Here is a 26,627-nt window from a genome sequence, read left to right on the forward strand (position 1 = left end):
TCAAACTCAAGGACACCACCAGCTGTTTACAAAGCAGTACCTGCTGACAGCTCTAGCTGCAACCTTGTAGTTTCAAACCCCTCCCCACCCCCACCCTCACAATTGTGTTATCAATTTGAGCAACAACCAGTCCTTCTCTGTTTAACCATCACCCTTCTTGCCAGGTCCATCCTAATTATTGACAGCCAACTGATGGAGCCTTGCAGGTTTCATGCCTTTATAAGCCTTCCCCATTGTGTATCCTGGGGACACAATTCAAGTGCTTTTTGAATCTGTGTCTCCGGGGCTGCAGTCCTAACGACCCCCAATAAACGTCTCTATTTCAGTGAGGTCTGGGTTTCTGGGGTTTTGGTTAACACTCCACACTTCCCAGGACTGAGACATCCTGGAGGGGGATCCCACAGCTTCAGACCAACCTTTGGGGGATTGTCACACACAAGTATTTTCATCCTCAGGCCCCCAGGACAGGGTAGGAACTTGGCATCTGTGCTCTCAGTACGCATTTAGGTGACTTAGGACAAGGCAGGCTGAGGGACTGGGAACTCTGATAAAGGACAGGTTTTAGCAGAAGTCAAACCTGAGCCTCGATTCCTTGGGAGGTGGGTCCCTAGGCTGGGCCCAGAGCAGGGACTCAGGAAGCCCTGGCCTTGTCACCTCCCCACTCCTGCTCCCCACTTACCTGGTGCGGCTCTGGCGGTGTCCCAACGCCTGGTCCTCAGTCTGCTGTCCCACCAAATAGTGTGGGCGGGGATGTGACCCGAGCATATATACACCACCAGGAGGGTGGAGCTATTGGGGTCCCGCCCTAAAGGCTGTGGCTCCTCCCCCGGAGAGTGGATTGGATGAGAGTGTTTAGAGGTGCTGCTCAGAGTTGAGGGGGGGAAGGGGGGGGAGGACCCAGCCTGGGATGAGGCCAAGCTGATGGGCGGCCGCTGTCCCGGTGATAACAGGATCCCAGCTGCAGATTTGAGATCCTCCCATGATCCTTTCAACGCCACTTAACTTTAATCTTCTCCGATGGGGGAAATGAACTCTGAAAGGCGCTGTGAGTCTGTCCATTTCCTCCCCAGGGAGGTGTGACTCCCCCGCCCTTCCCGATCTCCAGCTCCGCGTGCACGCGGAGGGGCAGCCGCCCCTCTCACGGTCCGGGGTCTGGGTGAGTCCATCCCGGGCCCCCTGCACCCTCACGACGAGCAGTTTCCTATTCCAGGACCGCTGAACCCCGACCGCAGACAGGGCAGTGTACAGAGCCCAGGTCCGGACCTGCCTGACACACAGAAGACAAACTGTGCGAAGTTCCGGCCCCCGAGACAGTTGTGCCGCTGCGGATGGTTCAGGTTCCCGGCGTGATTGTCTCCCAGAGACGAGGGCGCTGCGGGGAGGGGCCCCTTGGGAGGAGACGCGCACCCAGGAGAAGCCCGGAGTGAGGCAGGAACCGCAGGGCCAGAGGGCAGCAGGGCCGGAGGGCGGTGGCCTCTGAGCGTCTGCCAACTCTGTTCCTGGCGCGCCCCGCGGCCTCAGCGCAGCAGGGATTAGAATTCCAGGGCCTTGATGAAAATTTGAAAAGACGATGTTTGGGGGTAAAACCCTCTAATTTTGATGTATTTTGCTTTGGAACTGCCAAAGCAGTTTGCATTTGTTTCCTGCAACATTTCTGTAAAATAAGCCTGGTAAGTAACATAGTCAGTGAGGACAGACAGAAAATGGCTGTCTTCCAGGTGGCAAATAACAAAACACCTGCACTAGCTTTGCAGCTTCCTGTGAAAATACAATTGTTTCTAAACAAGTTAAAACAAATACACAACCAAAACCCCAAACACCATCTAATTCTTGAGATTATATTATCCCACAGTTATTAATTGTATTAATTTGCATAATGTTCTCATGAACCATAGAGGAAAAGTACCAACCGGGAAATGTCTCCCAGGTGGGTCCAGTAGAGAAATAAGCCCTACATTTTCCTCGAAAAGTATTGGTGTAAGTATTTTTGCTCTGATATGAGAGCTGTTATTCAAAGTACAAAATGAAACCTCTCCCAACTCATAATTTAGAAAGCGCCAGTCCCCCTGGACTTTGGTGTATGCGGTGCAACACAGGAGTTAAGACCAGAGAAAGATTTGTCAGCTTCCCCTTTGAGGGACAGCAGAGCCATAGCATCCCAGGGGACGGACCCCTACAGACACCATGGCCCCTTCACCACTGCCTCCTTCTCCACCAACTAATGATGCCAACCCTCTGAAGACTCAGGGCAGCCGGTAAACAAGTAACCTTGTGAGATTGTGTGGACAGCGTGGTTTCACGGTTTCCACTGTCATGCCTTTTCTGTCTTCTGAGGTGGGAAGACTGGGAACTCAAGTTTCAGTATCAAGGGTCAAATTGACCGTGGAAAGGTTGATTTTACACTTTCTGTAGGTTAAAATGTTTTCAAGAGATGGATCCATTTTTCTCCCATTCCTATGAAAGGACCGCTGGAGGGTCTAGATCTCCATACCTGCTGGAGACACTTTCAGCCCCTGGGAGCAAGTCCAGGTCTGACCCCGCCCCACTTCTCTTCAGTCTGGAGGCTGCCCACCCCACTTCCAGTCCCCTAGAATGTGCCAACGTGACCTGGTTTCCCTTGACAACTCCTGTCAGGAGGGTCCTTTCCAGGCCTGTCCCCTTTGTAGAGGGTCAGGGGGAGCTGGCTGCCCCGCGGGGTGCAGTAAGGGAGGTGCAGGAGTCACGTGTTTAGGGCTGTACCTGGATCTGGACTTTGGGAGCGGGTCTATTTTCAAACTATTCTGATGGGTCAGGAGATCCGGGGTCTGTCAGACACAGACGACTCCTCTCAGTTGACAGCAGAGGGGAATGGCTGCCGGGTCTTGACCTTCAGTCCTGTGCTTTGCCCACATCTTCTTCATAGACCCAATCATCTCCTGATCGGCTTATCACCTAGTCCCCCACCCAGCCAGCCTCCGGAGCTCTCTCACTCACTTCATAGTTAGAGTCCTGGAGCCAGAGACATGAGTGTCATCCCAGCTGGGCCTATGACCGTCCAGGGAGCAGAGACATAGGAAAGCAGGGCATATTTGCCTCCTTGCCCCGTTTCAGTGTGGATGACCTTCCCATCCGGAGAGAGGATGAGGCTTTGCTTCTCATCAGGAACAGACATTGCCCCCCTCCTGCAGATCCTGCACCAAAATGTCTGGTACCATCTGTTGGAAAACGTTTGAACAACCAAACCCACACGATTAGATCAAAAATAACACTGGGCAGTTGAGCCCCTGCGGCCACAGCAATGCGTGTCCAGGACCACGGGGCGGAGCGTTCCCAGCTCCTGGTCAGCCCGGAGCGGCCTGCGCACACACAGGAGGCGGCTGTTCCCTCTTTTAAACCACGGCTGAGGACAGGTGTCCTCCAACCCCAGCCCAGCCCCTTCTGTTCACTGAACTCAGGGTCTCAGAAACTGTTCCACATCCACACACATATTTCACTATGAGCAGAAGCCTGAATGGAAAGTGTTGCATCCATGGTGGGAACAGAAGTTTCTGGAAGAAGGACAGTCTTTGCGAGGTCAGCGTTCCCTCCAGTGTTCTTCCGCCCTCTCAGTTTCAAATCAGAGGTGTCGCCTACTGAGTGCTTTACCAGGTTAGACTGCGTGCTCTGTGCTTTACTCAAACATCCTGTGAAAACTTCACGAGAATTCTCTACTGTGGGAGGACTTGCCTCCCATAGACAAAAGTGGAAAGGGAGGGTTAGAGTGGTGACGTCCGCGGGGCCACCGGGATGGAGTGTCACCCCTCTGTGGCCACAACAGCCCGTCTCTTTCAAAATACTTAAGAGTATTTCAAAATACTTTTTTTAAAAAGTATAATTTCCATTTTGTTGTTTTGTTTTGCAGAGAACAAGATTTCTTCAGTCATTAAGGACTTAGCTCCTTACATGGGCTCTGGTGGAGGCCGTGGGGCGGCACCTGCAGGTCTAAATCTGGGTGGGCATGTTCGGTCCTTCCGGGCTTCACGAGGACTCCTGACCACCTTGCTGTGCGTGGCACAGCTCACGTAGTAGTGCAGTTCCACAGACAGCTTGGGAGGCACGTAGGCGTGGAGACGCTTGCTTCAGAAACGTCCCTGATGGCTGCGGCCTCTACTGTGTTTTGAATGACAAACTTCTCAGTGACCGTGTCCTTGGGCAGGCATCTGGCACAGCGAATAAACTGCACAAGGCTGCAGGCCTTTTTGGCAAGACCATCGTTCCCTCTTTGCCTGGTCACCAGGCGAGGACACGAGAGAGCCAAAATACATTTTATTCCCACTGGCCAGCTAATTCCCGATTTGAGAATACTCTCCCAAAAGTCCAAAAAGAAAAAAGTTATGATTCATAACATTTCCATGCAAGGAGCGTTTATCAGACGGCAGGAGGAGAGACACGCCCTGCGCAGGGGAAGCAGCCCGAGCCTGAGCTTTGGGGCAACCTCGGCTGTCTGCCAAATGGGTGTAAGACAGAAGTCACTGCGATGTGGTTAACAGTCTTGTATATTATCCGGCACAAAACAGTATCAGGAGCAACACAGTTATTCTGTAAATATCAGCATTAGGTCAGTGGATCAGCGCCCTCAAAGGTTTTAACCACCAGTGACGAACTCAGCAGGCTCAGTGATGGTGTTGGGGGGGCAGATGGAGGTTCTCTAATTCTGCGCCCCTACACTTCACTGCTGGCATCTTCCCTAAAGAAGACCTTTCCCTCCCTGACGTCCCCTTCTGTGTTTTTAGAGGCACCCCCTGGACTCATGAATTCTCTTCCTCTCCAACGTGTATACCCATCATTCTCCTTGCTGAGGTCCAGAGAGCCCCACGTGGAGCCGGCCGTGCTCCCTATGCTGCCTCTGCATCCTCTTGGCCAGTCCTCGCTAGTCTTTGAGCTCATCCCTGCTGTGAGATACAGGAGCCTTCATTCCCATCTTTTATTCTCCTGAGACCAGACCTAGAACCAATATTTTCTCTGTGACACTCTGTTGGGCTTTATTGATGAAGGATAATGAAAAATTAAGATCTGGTGGAGTAAACGCTTTTAAATGTGTGATGTAAAACAAATGAGGGTGTATGTGTTAAGAACTATGAAGGATGTGAGATTTACCTTATTTTTGAGCTGACAAGTTAGCCTGCCCCTGTATGATGGATGCTGGCCGAAGACACAAAGCACTTTCTTACTCGTGGCACAGTGGTGGCATGAACTCTATGTTAGTCTCAGTACCCGGGGTCCTTCCATCCGTGGGGTGAGCCTAGATGGATGCGGTGCACACAGGGGATTTGCAGCACAGATGGGAATTCCCAGCCCAGGACATCCGGATCCTCACTGCGCTGTGGGCAAAACTGCCCAGACTCTGCCCCAAAGGGAGGCATAGCCTTCAACATGATGTACAGCAGTCACACCTCCCTCTGCTCTGCAGGGTGACTCTCCAGCTTCTGAAGCAGCTCCTCAGGAAGCATCCTTGGAAATATAGTGCAGAACCAAATGGCAGCCAGTGCCTCTGCTCACAGGATGTGCAGAAGCCCTCAGACTCACAGAATGTTCTCCCAACATTGCCCAGACCAGGAAGCAGCATTACAACAGGAACTGAGACAACTCTTCTGTGGGCGTGGACATCTGGGTCTCTGAGGACATTATTAAGAAGACTTTTAGGAATTGGGAAGGGGAGGTGTGGAGAAGGGCCAGGGAGGACACCTCTGCAAGAAGGGGTCTGCACAGGGGTCTCTAAGCATGCTCTCCAGACCAGTAGCATCATGACCATGTAGACATTTATTAAAATATAGGTTCCTGGGCCCCACCTCCAACCTACTGACTCAGAAATAATGGGGTGGGGGACGGAGCCCAGAAACCACTGTTACCGACAGCCTACCGGTGACCCTGGTGCACCCCAACCTTTGAGAACCATTCATCTGGAAGTTGCATTTCAAGGAAACTAGAATATGTCACCCCAAAATATGCCTTTATGACACAAAAATTATATTGAGCTGAAGGCAATTAAGAAGCAGCAAACCCGCAAACCCTCCCCTTCTCTGGCTAGTGGTGGGATACAAATTCTCGTCTTAGTGGCCGCAGACCCTTGTCAGCCCAGGGAGGGCGCCAGAGGAAGCTGCAAACAAACCTTACTCCATTAATTCTCCTCCATGGATTGAATTTCCCACATCCTGCCTCCCTTGAAAGCCTAAATCTGTTCCCAGCTCCTCTCTCTGGTCGAGAAATGACCTGTTTGTCGAAGCTGCTTTATAAGCTGGGGTTCTGAGCCTCCACGGGGGTTCCGTTTCCTTTAGGTTCCTCCAGCGAGGGGGTGCTGCGGCCCCCATTCCCTGCCTCCCTCTTGCTAATTTCTCTGAGAGACTGCCAGGGGCAAGCAGAGTAGGGCGGGGGCTGCACTTGCCTGCAGGGCGCGTCCAGAGCAGACATTCAGTCCCCGCCCTGCTGGGTGATTCCGCCCGCAGGAGGCCCCAGCAGATGACACGGGTAGGTCACACAGCAGGGGAGGATCCTGGGTTAAAAGAGGATGTTTTTGCTTTTTTCTGACAGGAGGAGCACTGAGAGGCGAGATTCTCTGAATGAAAATTGGATATGTGAAAAAAGAGTTATTTTTGGAGTAAAACCAGGAGGGATGGCACATCGGAGAGCTCGCGGACGCTCAGGTGTCAGCCACTCTGAAGACTTCAGCCGCCGTCTCTCTCTTAAAGGGTCTGGAGTCCGTGTTTGTAGCTTCAGCCTCAGTAAATCCAAGTGCAAACTAGGTCCTTCTGTTTCTTCGAGGACCAGACACGCCTTGTGCTTAAACTGCACTCACTTCCCCTCAGTTCTGCCCTGGTCCCGCGCTGTCACCTACGTGGCTGAAGCTCTTGCCTTGGGGTCCCTCTCCACCCTTTACTGAACTCCTGGGTGCACTTCCCACCTCGTCCACCAGGCGGCCTCAGGGCACCATGGGTCCAGCGGGAGCCTCCTGCTGCCCAGTCTGTATCCACTGGCTGCTGTATCCACCTCTTATCCACCAAGATTAGGGTGCAGCCCGGAGAGCTGTTCAAAAGTCCCTGCTGCTCTCGGGGTCCCTCTGCCTGAAATCCGCCACTGGCTCCCACTGTTCTCAGGGTCCAAATCTGAAATTCCTCTCACGGCCCCTGGCCAGCTGTCTCTCGCCTCACATACTGGTTTCAGGGGAGTAAATCTCGGTGCCCTCATTTCGGGGAAAATAATGTCACCATAACTTCTCAGTTTGCCAAAGCACACAGGCCTTTGAGGGGAAACCTCTGACTCCTGAATTACTTCTCCCCACACTCTGAACCCCACGGAAAGGAGTTGCCACGGCCCCCAAGTAGTTGGACTTCTCAGCCAAGCTCCCTCCTGATCTTCCCATTTGATCTCTCTCTCTCTTTTTTAAATGAAGTATAGGCAGTTACAATGTATCAATTTCTGGTGTACAGCATAACCTCTCAGTCATGCATATATGCATGTATTCATTTTTATATTATTTTTCATTAATGGTTATTACAATATACTAAATATAGTTCCCTGTGCTATAGAGAAGAAATTTATTTTATTCATTTTTATATATAGTGCTTATCATTTGCAAATCTCAAACACCCAAATTTATCCTTTCCTGCCCCATTCCCCGGTAACCACAAAGCCACAGGATTGTTTTCTATGTCTGTGAGTCTGTTTCTTTGGTAGATAAGATCATTAATGTTCTCTTTTCTTTTTCTTCTTGTTTTTAGATTTATACTTATGAGTGATATCCTGTATTTTTCTTTTTCTGGCTTATTTTACGTAGAATGACAATCTTAAGCTCCCTTCATGTTGCTGCAAATGGCATTATTTTAATCTTTTTATGGCTGAGTAGTATTCCATTGTATAAACATACCACAGCTTCTTTATCAGGTCCTCTGTTGATGGACATTTAGGTTGTTTCCATGTCTTAACTATTGTAAACAGTGCTGCTGTGAACATTGGGGTGCAGGTATCTTTTTCATTTTGAGTGAATTTCTTTGTCAAATACTTTGTTGAGCATAATTTCTAAGCTGGTGGTTGTAGGGTGCCCCGGAGAGGGACAGGGACAGCCCAGTGGTAGAGCACGTGCTTAGCATGCACAAGGTCCTGGGTTCAATCCTTGGTACCTCCACTAAAAAAAGAAGATAAACATAAAATTTAAACAAGACACTGTGACCAAGGAAAAAGCTGTCACAGAACTTCCAGTTTCACAGGTGAGAGGATAACGACGACCACCAGATTCAGGAGTCAGTGCGAGGGGCTGGCAGGGGGTGCTGGGGCTTCCCAAGGGCCCTGCCCCTGCAGCCTGCGGGCTGTTAAGTGAAGGAGAGTTACTGAGAGGGAACAAGGCCGCGCTGCGCACGGGTCTGAGCATTCCCGGCTGGGAGCGAGGATTTACTACGACCCTTTCACACGCAGTTACACGACTGGGACCAGGCTCAGCTGCCTTACTCCCCGGAGAAGAGGGGCAGGGGCTCCTCCGCCCCCTGAAAGTCGTTGCCGGTTGTGAGTGGAGGACAGTAATCGTGTTGACACGTAGAGTGTCTCTGGCCCAATAACCAGAAGTTCAGTAAATATTTCAGGTGAGAATGTGTGCAAAGTGCGTACAATCACACGAAGCGCTCCTTTTCTGAGTGCCGTTACTGCACTGTTAGGATTAATATTATTTCTAGTATTATTTTATTTGACGACAGGAGAAGAAAGATGTAAAAACGTATTGGAAGACCAACAGGGGGCGATAATCAGCCATAAACCTACACTTTGATACATCAGGATTCATGTTCTCAGCTGTGTGCTCTCAGAAATGTTCCTATATCCACATCTTTATGTTTTCATGTGACAGATTATTTAGCATAAATTGCAGTATATTTTACATACAGTTCCTTAACCCGGTTCCCTCCACTTACCATTATATTAAATGGCATCCTTTATTGTCATAAAATCCTTCTATAATAGGAATTATATATTTTTGAAGTAATATATATTGGTAATATGTATAAAGGACCAAAAAAGAAGTCTACCAATGCCACCAATAATTTCTGTGAATGGCTTAATTTAAGCATTTTTGTAAAATATATACTGTACTCTCACGGACAATTTCTACTGTATTTATGTATGTTCACATCAGCATCAGATAGCTACTAAGTGTCCATGATGTTCAGGGAAACTGCAGTGACCACAACCAAGTTTCTGGTCTCCTAGAGCAGTGCGGATGGAAACCAAAATTGCAAGTCTTGTGCATATATTCAGGGTAGAAAAAAGTTTTAACACTTTTCCTAACATCTGACCAGTACAAACATAATGTGTCAGGTGAAGACAGTGGACATAAAGAAAAATGAGACAGGACATTGGTTCAAACCCCTTGGAAATCATTTGGCTCTTTCTACTTAAGCTGGGTGTGCAAGTACCTACCCTACGTATGGCTCAGCAATTCCACTCCCAGGATTTACATGTGGAAACGTGGCCCGTAAGCAAGAATTCTCATAGCAGCAAAAAACCCACAGGGCAAATCGGGAAACAACCCAGGGATTCAGCAACAGAAAGACATACTGAACAGCGGTGCAGGCACACAGGCGAGCACTACTCACCAAGGAAAAGGATCTGAAACATGGAAATAAGAATGAACCCACCACCCATCATATTCAGCACAAGATCCCAGAAATAAAATAAAACACCCTGTATGTTTCCCCTCATATGAAGGTCACAACCAGGCCAGACCAGTGTGTGCTTCAGCAGCAGGTGGTGGTTATCTTTGGGGAGGAGGGTGGAGACAGTGATGGAGAGTGGGGGTGGGGGTGGGGGAGGCAGCAGGTACTGTTTTGTGGGTGGACTTGGTGGAGGTTTCAGGGCTGTGTTTGCTTTGTAATCCTGCATCAGGTGATGCAAAAGCATCAGTGTGTGTCTGTCTGTGTGGTCTCCATCCGTAAAGGTTTACTTAAAAAAAGAAACTGCTTCTGGTACGTTTCCACAAATGGGCCAGGGAACCTGCATTTGCACCAAGCATTCTGGTGCCCGCCAGCAACTGGAAACCCGTGAAAGGGACTGACTTCCAAGTGCAGTGAGAGGAAACCGCGATAAGACTCCTGGACGCTCACTGACTGACTGTGTGACCAAAGATGTGGGTCACAGTGGGGCCTCACGTAGCCTTCCTTCCAGCCCAACCTCTAAGCTGCCCAGCGCACCCTGCCCGCTGCCCCGTCCCCGGTGGCAGGGCAAGTGGTCAGTGTGGGAGTGGACACTGGAAGGAGAGTCTGGGCTGGAGCCCAGGATCTGCTGGTGGTCAGCTGTGAGCTGTGAGCTGTGAGCTCCAGAGCCTGGTGAGCTCAGCACCGAGCCTCGAGTCCCTCCCCTGCACAGGGAGTGAGTGGAGACCCTCTTCCCAGGGCAGTGACAGGGCTCACAGCAGTCAGAGCACAGACAGGGCGGATGAGGGGCCCCTGTCAGGAGGGGACTGTCATCGCCCCTGAGCAGGTGCACTTCTGAGGCTCTGCTGAGAAGCTCAGATCTGGATAGAAACTTCTGGATAGGATCCCTCACTTACTTTAGTCTGAGTCCCTACTAGCAGTTCAGTGCCTTGCACATTTCGAGGGACACAATGTAGATTTTCCAGCAAGTGGGGGGCAGACCTGAGTTGGACCTCCTCACCCTGAGAGAACTGATGGGAACACTGAGTTGTTCGACTTTGGTGGCATCGGGAATGACCACTCTGAGTTCCAGGCATCGACCCCACGCCCATGATCCAGTTCCCACTCTCCTCACACTTCCGGTCCTACCTTTCCACCCAGATGGTTCCTCGTGGGGACTCTGCCTCCTCCACTGACATGTCATGACCTGAGGATGCAGGACCTGGACCTTGTCACCCAGTCTCAGCGACTCTCTCAGTAGCTGTTTCTCGTTGGCTTATCTTCCTGACGGCGCTGTGCCTGTGGTCCCCAGGGTCTGCCCTGGGCTCACTGTCACCTTCCAGCAGGTCCCTCCACCTGTGCTCTGCCCCACAGGCTGCTGTGCACGGAGACAAGCACTTCTCATCCCTGCCCAGAGACCCTTAGGAGTGGGAGCCTGGACGAGAAACGCCCGCCCTGCCCCCCCGGAGCGGGAGCTGCCTGGCACCCTCCGCTCCATCCTGCGGGTCTCCTGGGGACGTCCACAATGTCACAGAGCAGCACCGTCGTCCCTTACGGCCACTCTGTGACTCTGGTGGACAAGATGAAACAAGAGCACTCTAGACCCAAGTCCAGGCGCAGACAAAACATGAATATTCCTCAAACCACAGAAATGACCCAACACCCAGGACAGACCCCCCTGTCCTGGCCCACAGGAGTGACGGCTGTGACTTTGCCCGTCCGTCACAGCGTCAGCCTCTAGCCTTCCTTCCTTCTGCAGGAGGTTTAGCAAGACACCCAATCATAGAATGACATCTCCTCCTGGCAGCATCCTGTCACGGCAGCGTCCCTAACCCTTCCCCAAGTCACATAACAGACCCAAATCCTAACATAACGCTTTCTAACACCCCCCTCCTGTGGTGCTCTAGAATTCCCCATGGGGTCTGTTCTCCGTTGCCCACAGCAGTGAACCAGGTGCTCAAATGCAGGCGATTCCTGGTCGTTTGGCTTAAGAGTGCTGACAGGGACGGAGGAGAGATAGAACTTGTGGGAAGGGAGGGCAGAGCCAGGGTTCCCTCCGTGCAGGGGGAGGGCCTGGGGCAGGTGGGCGGGTGGTGAAGGAAGACAAGATTCTGCTGCGTCCACAGTCACTGCCGTCCAGCCAGGGCCCCAGCCCTGCTCCACATGCTGAGTGGCAGGGCTGGTCCAGGGGGAGGCAAGCCAGGGACTCAGCCCAGGAGCACAATTGGAAGGGTGCCGAAACACTCAGGAATCAAGACCGATACTTCGGAATATTTTTAAAAATCAAAATCAATGTAAAAGATCCATGATGAACAAAATGTCAAAATCTTATATAAAGACAGGATCAGCATTACTAACTTTTCCTTCATACGTGCTTCCTCACCAAGCTCATGAGGAACTAATCATGTATCACTGATACCTGATACAATTTGTCACATTTGATTCAATATTTAATATTCAGAAAAATTTAGTATTACAGACAATTCTGAGGTACCACAGTCCATTCCTCATTCTCATTCCTTATGCAGCTGAGTTTAGTTTGTACCTCTCAGTCCACTGTAAAACTAATTATCATGAAAAATCTCAGAGATACAGAGAAGCAGAGAAGCGTGTATTAAAAAAAAATTTCCATCAACTCACATTCAACATTTATTAAAGTTTCATTAATTCATTTTCTTTTCTTCCCTTTTTGGTTACTCTCATTACACACCTGTCTCCCTCAACCCAACTAAAATATGGACATTTTAAAATAAAGCCTCTACAGTACCTAGAAAACAAGTCACACCCCCTTAATAGCATTTACTATCTAATATGGATTCAAAATTCCCCAGTTGGCTCATGAATATCTTTTTAAAGTTGGTTTCCTCAAATCAGGATGCTAAGAAGTTTCATGTTTGACATGTACAAATTTTTTTCAGTTTCAACTCTCTCTGTCTTTTTTTTTTTTTTTTTTTTTTTTCATTTTAACCCCATCATTTACCTGTTGAGGAGACCAGGTCATTGTTCGACAGTATTTCCCACATTTTGTGCTGTTTCTTTTAAGTTCATTAACTTATTCCTCCTCTACTGCCTCCATTTACCATAAACTGAGAGGACGCTACAAAGGCTCCTGAATTCAGGCTCAACGTCCTGTGGCCAGGAGAATTCAGAGGCGATGCAGTCTAGCTCCACAGACGTCAACTACGCGAGCACGGAACCGGGAGCGGCCCGCTGGGGATGCTGTGATTGGTGGGGGAGGTCGCCGAGGCCTGAGAGCCTGGGTGTCACGTCCCCGCCAGAGCGGCTACCAGCTCAGGACGCTGATGCTGGAAGAGGCCCAGGCACTGAGAGAAAGAAGCCAAGCTCTCATTATTTGCAAAAGATATGACTGTCTTTTAGGAAACTCGAAGAAACTGAAGAAAAATTGTAAAGGCTTCAGGGGATTATGGCAAGGTTATTTTGTAAAAAATCAATACATATATATTTTTTAAGTATATCAACATGTGAGCAACAAACAGGAAAATGTAGTGCTGAAAGTGAATCTCTTCCTCACAAATACAGAGAACAAACTAGTGGTCACAGTGGGGAGAGGGAAGGGGGAGGGGTGCGAAGGGGGAGGCGGAAAGAGGTACAAGCTCTGATGGATAAAAGAAGCTGCAAGTATAAACAGTACAACTCGGGAAACATAGCCAACATTATATAGTAACTACAAAAGGAGTCCAACCGTTGAAAATTGTGAATCACTATATTGTGCAGCCATCACTTACACAATATTGTGCAGCAGCTCCACTTCGGTAAAGAAAAAGGAGTCAAAAGTGAATCTTTTACAACTGCATCAAAATGTAAAATAGGTTTTAATGAGTCTAAACATGAAAAGCAAAAGTTTCATGAACAAAATCATAAACATTCAGCTGAAGAGATTAAAGAAGACACTTACAAATGTAAAAATACAGCAAAACCCCACGCATTGGATGATTCAGCGTAAGTTTCAGTTCTCTCCAGTTTGGAGTGCAGCATCCATGAAATCCCCAATAAAATCCACAAGGACCTTGTGTTAATAATCAAACATGGTTTTAATTGCTAAACTGATAGCCGTATTCAGCGATAAACTAGGGGACAAATCATCAGGGGAACATTATTTTAGAGGAGAGGGTAGCCTATGGGGGAGCCTCAGGAAAGATGGGTTCCACTTACACAATGTTCTTAGTGTTGGCAACACGTTTTACCAACGCAGTGCAATGAAGGAGAAAAATAAGTGCAAAATAGGAAGTTGAAGATGCCACAAATTGCCCTCGCTTGCAGATACACACAGGGGAGTGTTCTGTACAAAGTGGACACCACGCAAGCGCTGAGTTTTGTGTGTACAGACTACTTGGGAAGGTTCATCAAAAAGCCATTAATCAGGATTCGTCTAGAAAGGGAAACAGAGGGAGGAGGCCACCATGTGATGCTTCCACCTGGGGAGACTTTTCTGGCATCGGCACCATCTCATTGTTCCCTGAAACACTTTTAAGCAGGATGGCTCTGGAGTGCAGGCCTGTGTGCTCCTGAGTGAGAAAACCTTCCTGCTGTCCTCGGAGTGGACGGCTGTCCTCGTGGACACCAGGGGAACCTTCCCTCTGGGCCCATCGCCCTCCATGGGGACCACAGCTGCCTGCCTGTGGGGAAGGTGCTGGGATCCTCGGGTCCCAGGCTGCGGGTCAGAGTTCATGGACAGGAGCGCTCGACAGGTGTGACGGTGACACAGGAGGGACTGGGCTGTCAGGGAGGGGACGGCCTGGAGGCGACCCTGCTACAGTAACTTAAGTCTTCTAGGAACACAGAGATTTGAGAAGGGTCAGATCCGGAGGCGGACACTCAGGATTACTGAGGAACCCACAGAACGTCAGCGTCACCAGTGGGACTTCTTTAAACTACATTCAAGGCCTCCCCAAGGAAAACTTCTGATTCACTGCATCCAGGGCCTCCTGCTCCCCTGCCTGTGCTGGTGATGCTCCGGCATAGCCCCTCCCCCACCGGCTCCAACACCCCCCAGATTGCCCACCGCCTGAAGGGGAGGGGCTGCTCCTGAGAGCTTGTCAGCTGCCTGAGGGTCTGCCACGTGGACAACTGCAGAAAGCCCTTGGAAATGCACAAAGCAGAGGTGACGCCAGACTCCAGAAACACCTCTTTCCAGGGGCAGATGGAATTCCAACAAGCTCTGAAGGGACAGGCCAAGACTGCTGAGCAATTTCACTGGAGAGAAGCAAAGCGAGGACTTTCCAAAGTATTGGATGGTGTCATAAACTTGATCTCTGATGAAATTAGCTAGAGGGGATTAAGGTGGGTGTGTCTTATCCTACACTGGATAGAAGATGCAATCAGAGGAGGATGGGAGGTTCCCAAGGCTGACTGCATCCGAGCTCTGTCCAATGGGAGTGAAGGAGAGGACCCTCCCTCCAGGCATTTATAAAGCCCAAGGGGACACATTCTGGCCCCAGTAGTGAACTGAGAACCCGGGCTGTGTCGAGTGCTCAGACTGCATGGAGGAAGGTCATCTGCTCTGAGAGGAAGAGAGGAGACCAGAGTCCCAGTGTGGGGAGTGGAAGGCACGCCGGGGCCTTGAGGACACAGCGCAGCTCCCCCAGCACAGAGCCAGGACCCAGGAGCTGGGCAGGTGAGCGCGACTCCGGGGGGGACAGAATTCCCCGGGGGCCTGAGTGGGGACAACTGAGCTGCCCAGGGTGCTGGGTGATCCCACTGTGGTGTGGGGGGATGCCGGCCAAGCTGGGGTGGCCTGGGAGGTCTGAGGGTGGGAGGTGCTTACTGGATTCGTTAACAACAGACTCCTGCCAGCTGAGTGGGTGATTCCCTGTGTGCAGAGGAGGACTGGGTTGGGGGAGGGAAGCTCCAGCTGTGGGTGTGGTTGTGGCCTGACCTCTGCCTCTCACCTGGACCACACCTGCGGGAGCCGTGGGCCACTCCCAGGGCCTCCTGCCTGGGGAGCCCTTGTGCCAGGCACCGTGCTCACTGCTGTTCTATTTTCTTTCTCAATATGTGGACTCACTACTTAAGGTTTTATGTACCTACATGTGTGGTCACTTTATGGAACAGAAATACTTGCTGGCTTTTTCATAAGGACATATACACACAGTTTCCTTTTATGTTGTAATCAACTTCCTGGAATTTCTTTTGGTGATAATCACACTGGATTTTAGGTCTTCCAGGGAATTCAACATGATTTTGTTGACTGTTAATGTAGTTTTGAGAACTGTGTTGAGAATAGTCAGGAAATCTATAATTCAGCAACCCAAATGAGGACCAGAAGTGATACAAACACCCTGAAATTCTGTGTCACACCAGTTTCTTGCTGTTCAAAACCAAACTATTCCAGGAGGCCTTGTCATATCTGTACTTAGGCCCACACACAAATGAGAGGGAAGATGAGGACAGTTCCCCATCTTCCCTGTGTCCCTGAAAGGGTGGGGGACCCAGGAAGCGCCCTGAATGGCCCCGGCTCTGAGACCAGGCCTGGACGCTGCCCCCCAGCACCCGAGCACATGGACCCTCTGCTGCCTCCATCTCCCTTCAGTCTCAACCTGGGAGATTTGGGGAGGTTAGTGGAGTGGGCGGGGGAGGCAAGGGGGTTGCAATGGGAGGAGAGCCGGGCAGATGTGAATCAGCTGTGAGAAACAGGAGACGGATCCTCAAGGATCAGAGATCCCCGACATGGAAGGGAAGCTCAAAAAGGAGGGGAGAGGGACGTGGAAGCCAACCCCTGGCATCTGAAGATTCATCTGTGAAGATGTCCTTATGTGTCACCTGGAAGATATTTTTCAATGAAGGTGTCTAATACCGTGGTTACCACTTAAGATAATTATCTAATATTTTTATAGCATCAGATAGACACCTTCCAAAATGGAGTTGTTACTGGACCCTTTCCAGATTCTTGGAGAGCAATGCCATAAAAATGAATATCATTTCCACAAGACTCTTAGACAAGCAAAGGTTTTTATTATAAGTGATCACTTCTGCACAAGGGAGAAGGCAGGGAAAGCGTGTCTACTCTGGTAGGAGAAGGGGTAAGAGTTGGTTTTATAACAAAATGGGTGGGGGCTGTCTCATGATCAGTGATAGTTTCCAGAAATAATCAAAGCTATTTGCTCAGCAGTAGGTGGCTCCTGGAGACCATCAGGACCAGGGAGCACTTCTGGGAGGGGAAAGGAATGCGTCAGAACGTTCTCCAAGAAAACACAGCAGACAAGGTTAGAAGTTGCAGTTGAGCTTCTGGTCTTGTGGCAGTTAGGTACACTCCTGAGTGTCACTGAGATAAGGTTAATCTTTTAATCCTTTTTTTCTTCTTTTGGGACTCATGCCCCAGGGCTTTTGATTTTTAGCCTGCAAAGTGGGTTTTTCCAAGACCAATCTGGGGTCCTTTTCCAAAACTGCTGTGCTCTGACTTCCTGTCTCTTTCCCCACAGACTTTATGTCCCGTCATTTTTGTTTTCATTCTTAAACTGTATTTATGTATTTATTTTACAATATCATATTTTTAAATTGAAGTATAGCTGATGTACGACATTATATGTTACAGGTATACAGTGTAGTAATTCACAAGTTTTAAAGGTTATACCCCATTTGTAGTTATTATGAAATATTGGCTGTGTTCCCCATGTTATACAGCACAGCCTTGAGGCTTATTTTACACCTGATACTCTGTACCCCTCAATCCTCCACCTCCATCTTGCCCCTCCCCCTTCCCTCTCCCCACTGGTAACCACTAGTTTCTTCTCTACATCTGTGAGTCTGTTTCTTTTCTGTTATATTCACTAGTTTCCTGTATGTTTTTAGATTCCACATGTAAGTGGTATCTTACACTATGTGTCTCTATGTCCCCTCATTCTTAAGGGATCGTTGGAGGCCGCAGGTGGGTCTTCTGCAGTGGCATCAAGGCTGACTTAGGGCCTGGATGCTACCTGACAGGAAGCAGACAAGTCTCAAACTACCTGGCTTGGATGAGGCCGGGGCTGGGCCACATAGAATATTTGAAATCTCCTGGGATTCTTTGGTAAAACAGGCCTTGTCTATATCCTATACAACATTTACACCTAGCTCTACAAACCAGGGCAACTACACAGAAGACAAGAATCCTAAGTTCAGGTCCCACTGACACGGCTCCTCGAGTCAGAACACAGCCACCCAGAGGGTCCCCTGCCAGCACTGTCGTGCTCTTTAGTGAGGCCAGTTACATGCTTTCCCCCTTGATTTACTGTAAACAAGTGGTATTTCTTGTGTTATTTCTGAACAGTGGTGGTGTTTCTTGGACTAACAACCTGAAGTGTTTTTCTGGCCATTGAGCCTCCATTAGACTGATTTCCAGAAGTAGAGACAAACTGGTTTCTAGAAATAGCTTGTCTTTCAGCATCTAGGCTGTTAAAAGTCTTACTCACTTGGAACAAAAAAGGTTTCTCGTGGGCTGAGTGCTGTAGCAGATTCTTGTCCTTCTGACATTAACAGTTTTATTTTTATAAGTCAGAGAGCACCACGGTTTCACTGAGCCTGCCTTCCTAGCATAACTGTTCTTTCCCCATCACCAGATAGCGTTTCGTACTGGAGTCTCCACGATGGGCCAGGCTGGAGTGTCCTCTGAGCCCTACTGTGTTTAGGGTACCAAATACTGCTTTTCAGGGTGGAGCTGAGCACTGACTGGCATCCAGATTTGGGGTTCAGTCTTACCTAACAGAAGCCAGGGGCTCCCCATGGGGAGTATGCATTGTTTTTGAACTGTATTTCCTGTTTCAACCAACAGTACCACTGGGTATAGCTGCTTTTAACTAATTCAGGGAACTGAATTACTCAGGGCACAAAAATGAAGGTTCCAGTTACCAGTTATCCCATAGTCTTGGGGGACAGTAAGTCTCCTAGGTGAGTCTCTGGCCTTCCGAGACTGGTAGGGTGGGCCATTGTTTGGGTGTCACTTCTGATTTTATAGGTACCTTGTGGCCATAAGGTTGCAGTTGGCAGTTGCTAGCAGATACTGTTCTGAGAACAGTTGGTGGTGTCCTTAAATGTGCTGTAGCTGAGAAATTCAGATTCTCGGTAACACCAGGAATGTGTGTGAGACCTCGTCCACAATGGCCATCCAGCTCTATTTTGAATGTTTTAGCCACAGTTACTCTGCTTTAATTTTTAAATGTACTTTTTCTTTAAATGGTTAAAGCAGATGTACAATGCATGTTTAATTGGCCACAAACAAACTGTTTTGGATAGTCTAAAGTGACAAAAGATTTTAAAAGCAATTATAGATCACTTAAAGGCAAAGTAATTGACAAAATCTGTTATCAAAAGCAGTATTCTAATAAAACTTTGTTCTTTTAACAGAAAGATAAAACCAAACTCCAGTCTTCTATCAGCTTACTTTTAAGAACACATTTCATTTACCTAATTAAATGCAATCGAATCTTAACCAACGTTGACCATGTACAGAACTCTTCTCTCAAGGCTCCTTTTCCACACGCTTTCCATCACTTTTATCCACCTTTAGGATAAAACTATTCCCCTCTTTTTCTCCAACAAATGTATTTCCACTTTTCACATCTTCTACCATCAACAATGTATTTCCTACTTTTTTACACACTGAAATGCTTCCTTTATTGTTTTAGTAACTTCAATTACACATTATAATTTTTGACCCTTAAAAAAAACACCTTAATCTCTAGTGAAAACCAAGAAGCAAGCAAATGCAACCTGTTTGTCCTGCCAGAATTTCCTGATTAGCAAACAACATATTCCATAACCTCTAAAAACATACTTTTATTTCATAGCATAATTTCCCTTTTTAATGTGGTACCAGTTGCGTGTCTAATAAACCCAAACATCTTTAGATTTTTTTTTTCTCTCACAAGAAGGCAAAAGGGGGCAAACTTAAACTTGCTTAACAGTAAATGTTTCAATATTTTATCTTAATTAAAATGATCTAGACCTTTTCTTTTTGATGGCTTAAGTATATTATCTTGATAAAAATGACCCAGGCTTTTTAGGAATTTTGATCAATTAACTTAATTTAGCAAAACTCTCTAAGGTTTCAAGTTACTAAGAATCTGGAAAAGCTAAAACATTTTTTCTAAACAGTTTATCTAAAAGCTTTTACATTATTTATCTCTATTTTATTACTTAAGACAGTATTGTCATACTGAGTTAATTTTCTTGCTGGCATTTTTCAACATACATAAAGTGAGTTTATTGACTTTCAGTAAACCTGGGTACAATAAAAGTAATATACTTAATAATGATGACTTTAAAGATGTCTGTATTAATTAACAAACCTTAATTCTAATACTAGATAGTAATTTAAATACTGAATATTCACCAGATCATGTGAACCTGAAATTTATTTTGGTTAATTTTTTTTTTTTTTTGTATTTAGAAATGTTTGATTTGTAAGCCCTTCCTTACCTTTTTTTAAAAAAATCCAATTGAAAAGAGCTCCTTTGCAAAACAAATTTCCCTTTTTGTAACAATAAACAACATGCAAATGGAAAGATAAGAAATCATGACCACCCATGTTATGGCAATTTACCTGCAAGGTGTAAGACCAAAATTAACAGTTGGAATAAGTTAAATTTACTTACTTGAGTTTAAAAAGCCTCTTTCCTGCTTCTTTTCCTTTGGTTTGAAGTTTTACTAAATAACCCATTGCTTTACTCTCAGGCAACGTGGGCTGTGCTTATTTTTTAAGGACATGATGAGATCTGTAACTTCAGGGTTTCTCCTAGGAATATTTTTGTTCCCTCAGGGTCAAAATTATGGGGAAAAAAAGAAGTGTTTTATCAAGCCAAACTTTTTAACCTGTATATACAAAAAGAATCAGTTTTGGGTTTTTTTTTTTTTTTTTTGCATGCCGAGTTTAAAGAATATTACGGCTACTTAAGGTTAAGGAAAAAAGTATCTTCTTCCTAAACGTAATTAAAGCTCTCCCAGTTTTTGCAAAATACACCCTATGGAACAAGAGCAGGATGGAACAGGGCTCTCATTTCCCATTGTTCTTTCAAGAGGCTGGTGTGACCAGAAACAGACAGGTCAGGACTAAAGCCCTGTTTCTTTCACCCCAGAACTGAAAGCTCTGTGGGCAGCAATGCCTGGTCAGAGGCAGCAGTCAGCACTGTCCCTGAGACAGAAGTGCTCAGGTAGCTGCTGGACAGAATCCCAGAGCCACTGGCCAGGGGCCAATGCTCCACAGGCAACAGGCCCAATTAACATGGAGCCCAGGACAAAAGTGGTCCCCAGTTACTCCCATAGACCTGCTCTAACAAACCCCAGGCCACTGGCCACTGCAGAGAGCACTGCTGCCTCAGACCTTGACCTTCCCATCAATTTTTAACAATATACACTGTAGACCAGGTCCAATCCCTGCTTCATTATATGTAACAGTCTATACCACTCACTAAGCAGACAAGGAGAGAAATCACAGGAGTACATGGCTCAGAAATGTTCCCAGGTGGGGAATAACTGATTTTCCCAGAAATAGCAGTGAGCTGAGAGCAGTCTGTAGCCTCTACGGCTCCACTGACTTACATAGTCACAAAGGTCCTTTCCCCACAAATACTGACTTTGCTTAGAAAAATAGCATTGGGGCTTACAACGTGAAGTCAAACAAGGACAGTCATCCAGGTGCACCACAGTCAAAGAGACATGCAGAGGGGAAGCAATTCCAATGGTGCCTGAACCAGCCCCTGGGGATCAGTCTTGGATTTTCAGATTCAGGCCAACCTTCCCAGTCAGCAGAATAGACAACTGAAGAGAACAGACCAGACACAACAGAGCAGATGAAGGACTCCCGCCTCCTTGCTAAGAAAAAAAAAAGGGGGGGAAAGGAAAAGAAGGGGAGTAAGAGAAAGAGAAGAAAGGGGAGAAGCCATGCCTGCCTGTGACAGATGGACCAAAGCCAAAGCCCCGGCAGTGTAGCAGCCGCCCCAAGGACACTGAAACAAAAGCGCTTCAGGCAGCTCTGCCCTCTGCCCCAGAAGGAATCTCCTCCTCTGGGATCCCGGGAGCCTGGGGGCCCAAAGAGGTCCTGGCTCAGCCTCCCTCCTAGAAGGGCTCCCCATCTTACGTCACTAGGCCCTTTCCAGATTCTTGGACAGCAATACCAGAGAAATGACTATCATTTCCACAGGACTCTTAGGCGAGCAGAGCTTTGTATTAAAAGAGATCCCTTGTGCACAAGGGAAAAGGTGGAAAAACGTTACACCTCCTCGAGCAGAAGGGGCAAGTTTTGCTTTTATAACAAAAAGGGAGGGGTTTGTTTCATGATCACAGACATTTCCATAATGTGTCAAACTTCTTTGATCAGCACCAGAAGGCTCCCCAGTGACTATCAGGAATGGGGAGTGTTTCTGTGAGGGGGGAAAGGAGGCATGAGAATTTTCTGCAGGAAAACACAGGGACAAAAGGAACAGGAAATTGATAGTTGAACTTCTTGTCTTGTGGCAATTATGTGCACTTGTTAGTGTCACAGAGATAAAGTTATTCTTTAAGCCTGTTTCTTTTTTGTTTCTTTGCTTCTAGGACTCAGGCCCCCAGGGCCTTTGTTCTTGAGCCTAAAGGCATGCTTTGCTCAAATTGCTATCCAAAATGACTGTGCTCTTCTCTTCCTGTCTCAGAAAGAAAGTATTGTTGTCAAGTATTTGAAATGGCAGCCAACTCAGGTCAGTTACTTGTAATGGTAGGTCTGGCTTTGGGATTGCTGTAATCCCAGCATTTCCCTAAGAGACAGAGACAGAAAGGATCTGGACCCTTGGATTAGAGGGAGAGTGTGGCTCACAGAAGGGAGAGGAGCTGGCCTGTTGCCTGGGGCAGGAGCCCACTGGGAACAGTGGCTGGTGACCCTTGTGAAACTGTATCCACACAGAACATGTTCAGCCTGTAAAATAACAGATACAGAGTAGAGCAATGTATTCCTTTCCAAGGGCTGCCATGCAGAACACCGCACATAGCTGGGGTGACTTCAACAATAGACACTGATTCTGTCACAATTCTGGAGGCTGGAAGCTGCCGATCAAAGGGCCAGGAGGTTCACTTACCCCTGAGCCCTGGCTCGGGGACTCCCAGGGGGCTGCTTCCTGCCTGGGACCTCCTTTCCTCCGTGGGTGCCTGTCCCAGACGTCTCTTCCAAGGTGACCAGTCAGTGTTGAACTAGGGCCTCTCCCCAGCAGCCTCATTTTAACTTAATCAACATTTTACAGCCCTTCTCACCACAAAGAGTCCCATTCCGATGTGCTGAGATTTACAGATTCAATATAGGAACTGTGCATGGGGGGAGGGGAGGACACACGGTTCAGCCAACATGTCCCATGTTCACATCCAGTGAGTCTCCCCCACCCTTCCCTGCTCCTCCTCACTGTGAAGCCGGTCCTGGTATCACAGGGTTTTATATGTAAACAGTGTACTGTGTAGCTTTCCTGTTGAGTCTCTTTTCATTAACAAAATCACATTAATTAACCATTACCAGGCATCTGCTGTCCTAACTGACTACAGTTGCTTTTTGTTTGGAAATGTATGTATTTGAATCCAGGAAAAAAAAAAAAAACTGGTAAAACACTGTCGATTATGTACATGGTGTTTATCTCCTTAATGTGTGTTCTTTCCCCCGTGTTAGCATTTTCTGGAAGGAGCTGCTGAGCTGTGCGGAGACTGGCCCACGTCTGGATGTGCTGACTGGCCCACGCTGGGGATCCTCACGGCCACCTGGAGCTGGGCTGTCCCTGAAGGAGAGGACGACCTCTCAGGCCTCGATTTCCGGCCACCGAGTGAAAGGGACCAAGGTGCCCAAGGCAGCGGAGGCTCCTGGGGCTCCGGGCCCTGCGGCTGCGGCTGTGGAGGTGAAGGAAGGGGCAGGACTCGGCCCCACTGCACACAGCTCCCTGGGTCCTGGGAGACCCACGGGCGGGCGTGAAGGCCAGAGAGAAGGTGGCGGGTCGGAAGCTTGTCCCTGTCCCAGCCCCTGGAGAGCCGGGCTTCTCTGAGGGCGTCTCCCCTGACAGGACCCCTCCCGGCACGATGGCCCTGGCGGCCTCCCTGGCGCAGCTGCACGCGGAGGCCAGCTGCCCCATCTGCCTGGACTGCCTGACGGACCCGGTGACCACGGGCTGTGGGCACAACTTCTGTCACGCCTGCCTCCAGCAGCGCTGGGAGGGGCTCCGGGACCTCTTCCCCTGCCCGCTCTGCCTGCAGCCCTGCCCTGAGCGCAGCTGCAGGAGGAACAGCCAGTTAAGCCACCTGGCTGACGCTGTGAGGCAGCTTCCCAGCACGAGGGCCAAGAGGGGCCGGCAGGGGGAGGCCCCCCTGTGTGAGAAGCACAGTCAGGCCCTGAGCCTGTTCTGTGAGGAGGACCTGGAGCTGCTGTGTCCCCAGTGCAGGCTCTCCTCTGAGCACCGCCACCACCCCCTAGTGCCCGTGGAGCAAGCTGCAGTGTGTCACAGGAGGAGGCTCAAGGGCTACCTGGAGCCCCTGACAAAGCAGCTGGAAGCTGCTGAAAAGGGCTTAGAAATGCAAGTCTCCAAGTCATTTGAGTTGGTGTCCAACATGGAGAATCAAAGGAGCAAACTGCACTCTGAAGTTGAACACTTTAAGCGTTTCTTGGGAACAGAGCATGACGAAATTCATGTTAAGCTGCTAAATGAAGAAAAGAGTGTTGTAGATAAAATAACTGGGAAAAAAATCCAAATATCAGACCACGGATCCACGTTGAAAAGTCTGCTTTATGAAATAACCAACAAGTGTTCCCAGACTGACCTGGATTTACTCACAGGCATTGAAAGAATCCACAGAAGCTATGAAAATTTAGAGAGCCCAGCAGCCTTTTGGTCTGAAGTGAAGAAGGAGGTTTTCACTCTCCCCCCACAGTATTTTGGCTTGCACAAAATGATCAGCACCTTTCAGGTCCATTTGACACTGGAGCCTGAAACTGCTCACCACAGCCTCCAAATTTCACAAGATCGGAAAACTGCAACTTTTCGATGGATGGAACCAAACTGTGTTCATCCTCCCCAAGTGTTTACTTCTTACCCCGCTGTCCTGAGTTCAGAGGGTTTTGATGCTGGCAGGCATTTTTGGCAGGTAGAAGGCAGAGGCAGTGGGGAATGGTCCTTAGGGGTGTGTAAAGAATCTTTCCCTAGAAATTCTCTTGTGTCACCTTCCCCAAGCAATGGCTGCTGGCAAATTCAGCTCTGGGGAACCACCCGTGACACACGGGTTTCAGGAAATGCCTGTCGGATTGGCATTTTTCTGGACTATGATTTGGGAGAAGTTTCTTTTTACAATTTGAATGATAGGTCTCCTTTGTATATATTCAGTGACATTTTTACAGAAAAACTTATGCCCTATTTCTCTATTAGACCTTCTTCTAAATCACTTACAATAAGTATAGTTGAAGATGAGTGCTGAGCCACTTTGGAAGACTTTCTGTATGATCCACGTTCTTGCTATGTTCTTGGCAAGTCCTTGCAATAAAGAGTCTGAGTCCATCTTTGATGTCTGACTGCTGATGTCTTTTCACCCTCACCCTCGGGCCTCCCCTGTGCCCCACATCTGGGCAAGCTGTCAGGACAGCCTGGAGGCTCCTTCACTGGGCTAAGCAAGGCGGTTCTCACCCAGGACGGTCCTGGCTACAGAGGAGCTTTCCCCAGCAACAACCCCCTCAGACTAGTGGCTTTTCTCTTTTCTCTGAAGACACTTCTGGACCAGTGGCCGCCCTGATTTCACACAAGGCCTCAGTGAGTGGTAATAAACGGTATGTTGTGGCAGTCTTGACACAGGTAAATTTTGAGTGGCTGGGGTTTTGCCTCAGTGGGTTGACCAGAGCACTCCTTAGAATATCGTTTGATTCCAGTTTTTCAGATATTCGGATCCCAGGGGGATGCTACATTCATCTTTGTTTTTCAAGTATCAGAAGACAGGTAGTTTTAGCCTTTGTTTTTTAAAACTATATTTGTGATTCCCATTTCTCCACAGAAAGGTGTGGGTGGGATTCTGTTACAAATTCCTTGAAATTTTTAGTTACAAAAATAATGTTTCACAACCGGTTCTTCTGAAAATTTCTACCACAAGACATCTAATTTGTCTTACATTGCAGTGAATGTCAGTGAATGTTGAAAAATAATACATGTAGATCGACATGGACAACTATGAAAAAGCTCTCTGAAATGCATGGTTTTAGCTATTGTAAGTAAATGGCAGGTGCAGATGGGTTCATTAAAATGTCCTTCCTAACAAAGTTAAGGACCTTCACAACAGAGTAAAGGATGACTCTCTGATAGGAACAACTGAAGGAAATTTGTGATCTACACATGGGTTTTGAGGCCATGGCACTAGTTTATACAGACAAATTTGGATTTGAAGTCAGGTCCTGCAAAATCTCCAGTAACAGGACCTAAATCTTTTGCCAAATAATATCTCTGTACGATTAAATAACGTGATTGCCACAGACACAAACATATTAAAAATAAAGCATAAATTGACTATTAATTTATCACCTATCAGGTTTATCTGTGAAATTTATTATTACTTTACACCCACACTTTCAAGGGAAATCTGAAATTTAGGTTTGCTTGTTGTAATTTTGTCATATTTCCTGTTTTTAACCCAATGATCATTTTTTGCAAGTATCAGCAAATAAGTTTCCTTTCCTTTTTTTTTTTCTTGTAGCTCTAGATAATAGGTATATCTATTAATAGGTAAATGTGGTATATACAGTGTGGTATACTTTTAAAAATACTGATTAATATTCATTATTTTTAAAAGTTACCTGATTATAGTACAAATATAAAAATTACAGTATATAAGGTCATAATGGTCTCCCACTATGCTGGATCTCCCAGTCACATATTTTTACTTTTCACAGATAAACATTTCCTAGATCTTCATGTATACCACACATATTTTAAACACATATGTACTAACACAAACACATCCACACATTCAAATGGTGGTATATTACACACCATTATGATTGTTTTTCATTTTTATTTTGTTTACACCTTT

The 26,627-nt window shown here is 47.7% G+C and overlaps 1 protein-coding gene and 1 pseudogene across 1 annotated transcript; one reads left to right on the forward strand and one right to left on the reverse strand.

Moving 5' to 3' along the window:
* Positions 1 to 3,917: 3,917 nt before the first annotated feature.
* Positions 3,918 to 12,630, reverse strand: LOC105106463 (small ribosomal subunit protein eS26-like; annotated as a pseudogene).
* An 11,015-nt stretch (positions 12,631 to 23,645) lies between these two features.
* On the forward strand, positions 23,646 to 24,994 carry LOC116148974 (tripartite motif-containing protein 60). The gene is made up of 2 exons (XM_031439791.2): positions 23,646 to 24,704; positions 24,983 to 24,994. Exons 1-2 carry the CDS (start codon positions 23,646 to 23,648, stop codon positions 24,992 to 24,994), a joined length of 1,071 nt encoding a protein of 356 aa, XP_031295651.1.
* The last annotated feature ends 1,633 nt before the right edge of the window (positions 24,995 to 26,627 follow it).

The sequence above is a fragment of the Camelus dromedarius genome, chromosome 1, assembly GCF_036321535.1.
Source record: "Camelus dromedarius isolate mCamDro1 chromosome 1, mCamDro1.pat, whole genome shotgun sequence".
Taxonomy (NCBI): domain Eukaryota; kingdom Metazoa; phylum Chordata; class Mammalia; order Artiodactyla; family Camelidae; genus Camelus; species Camelus dromedarius.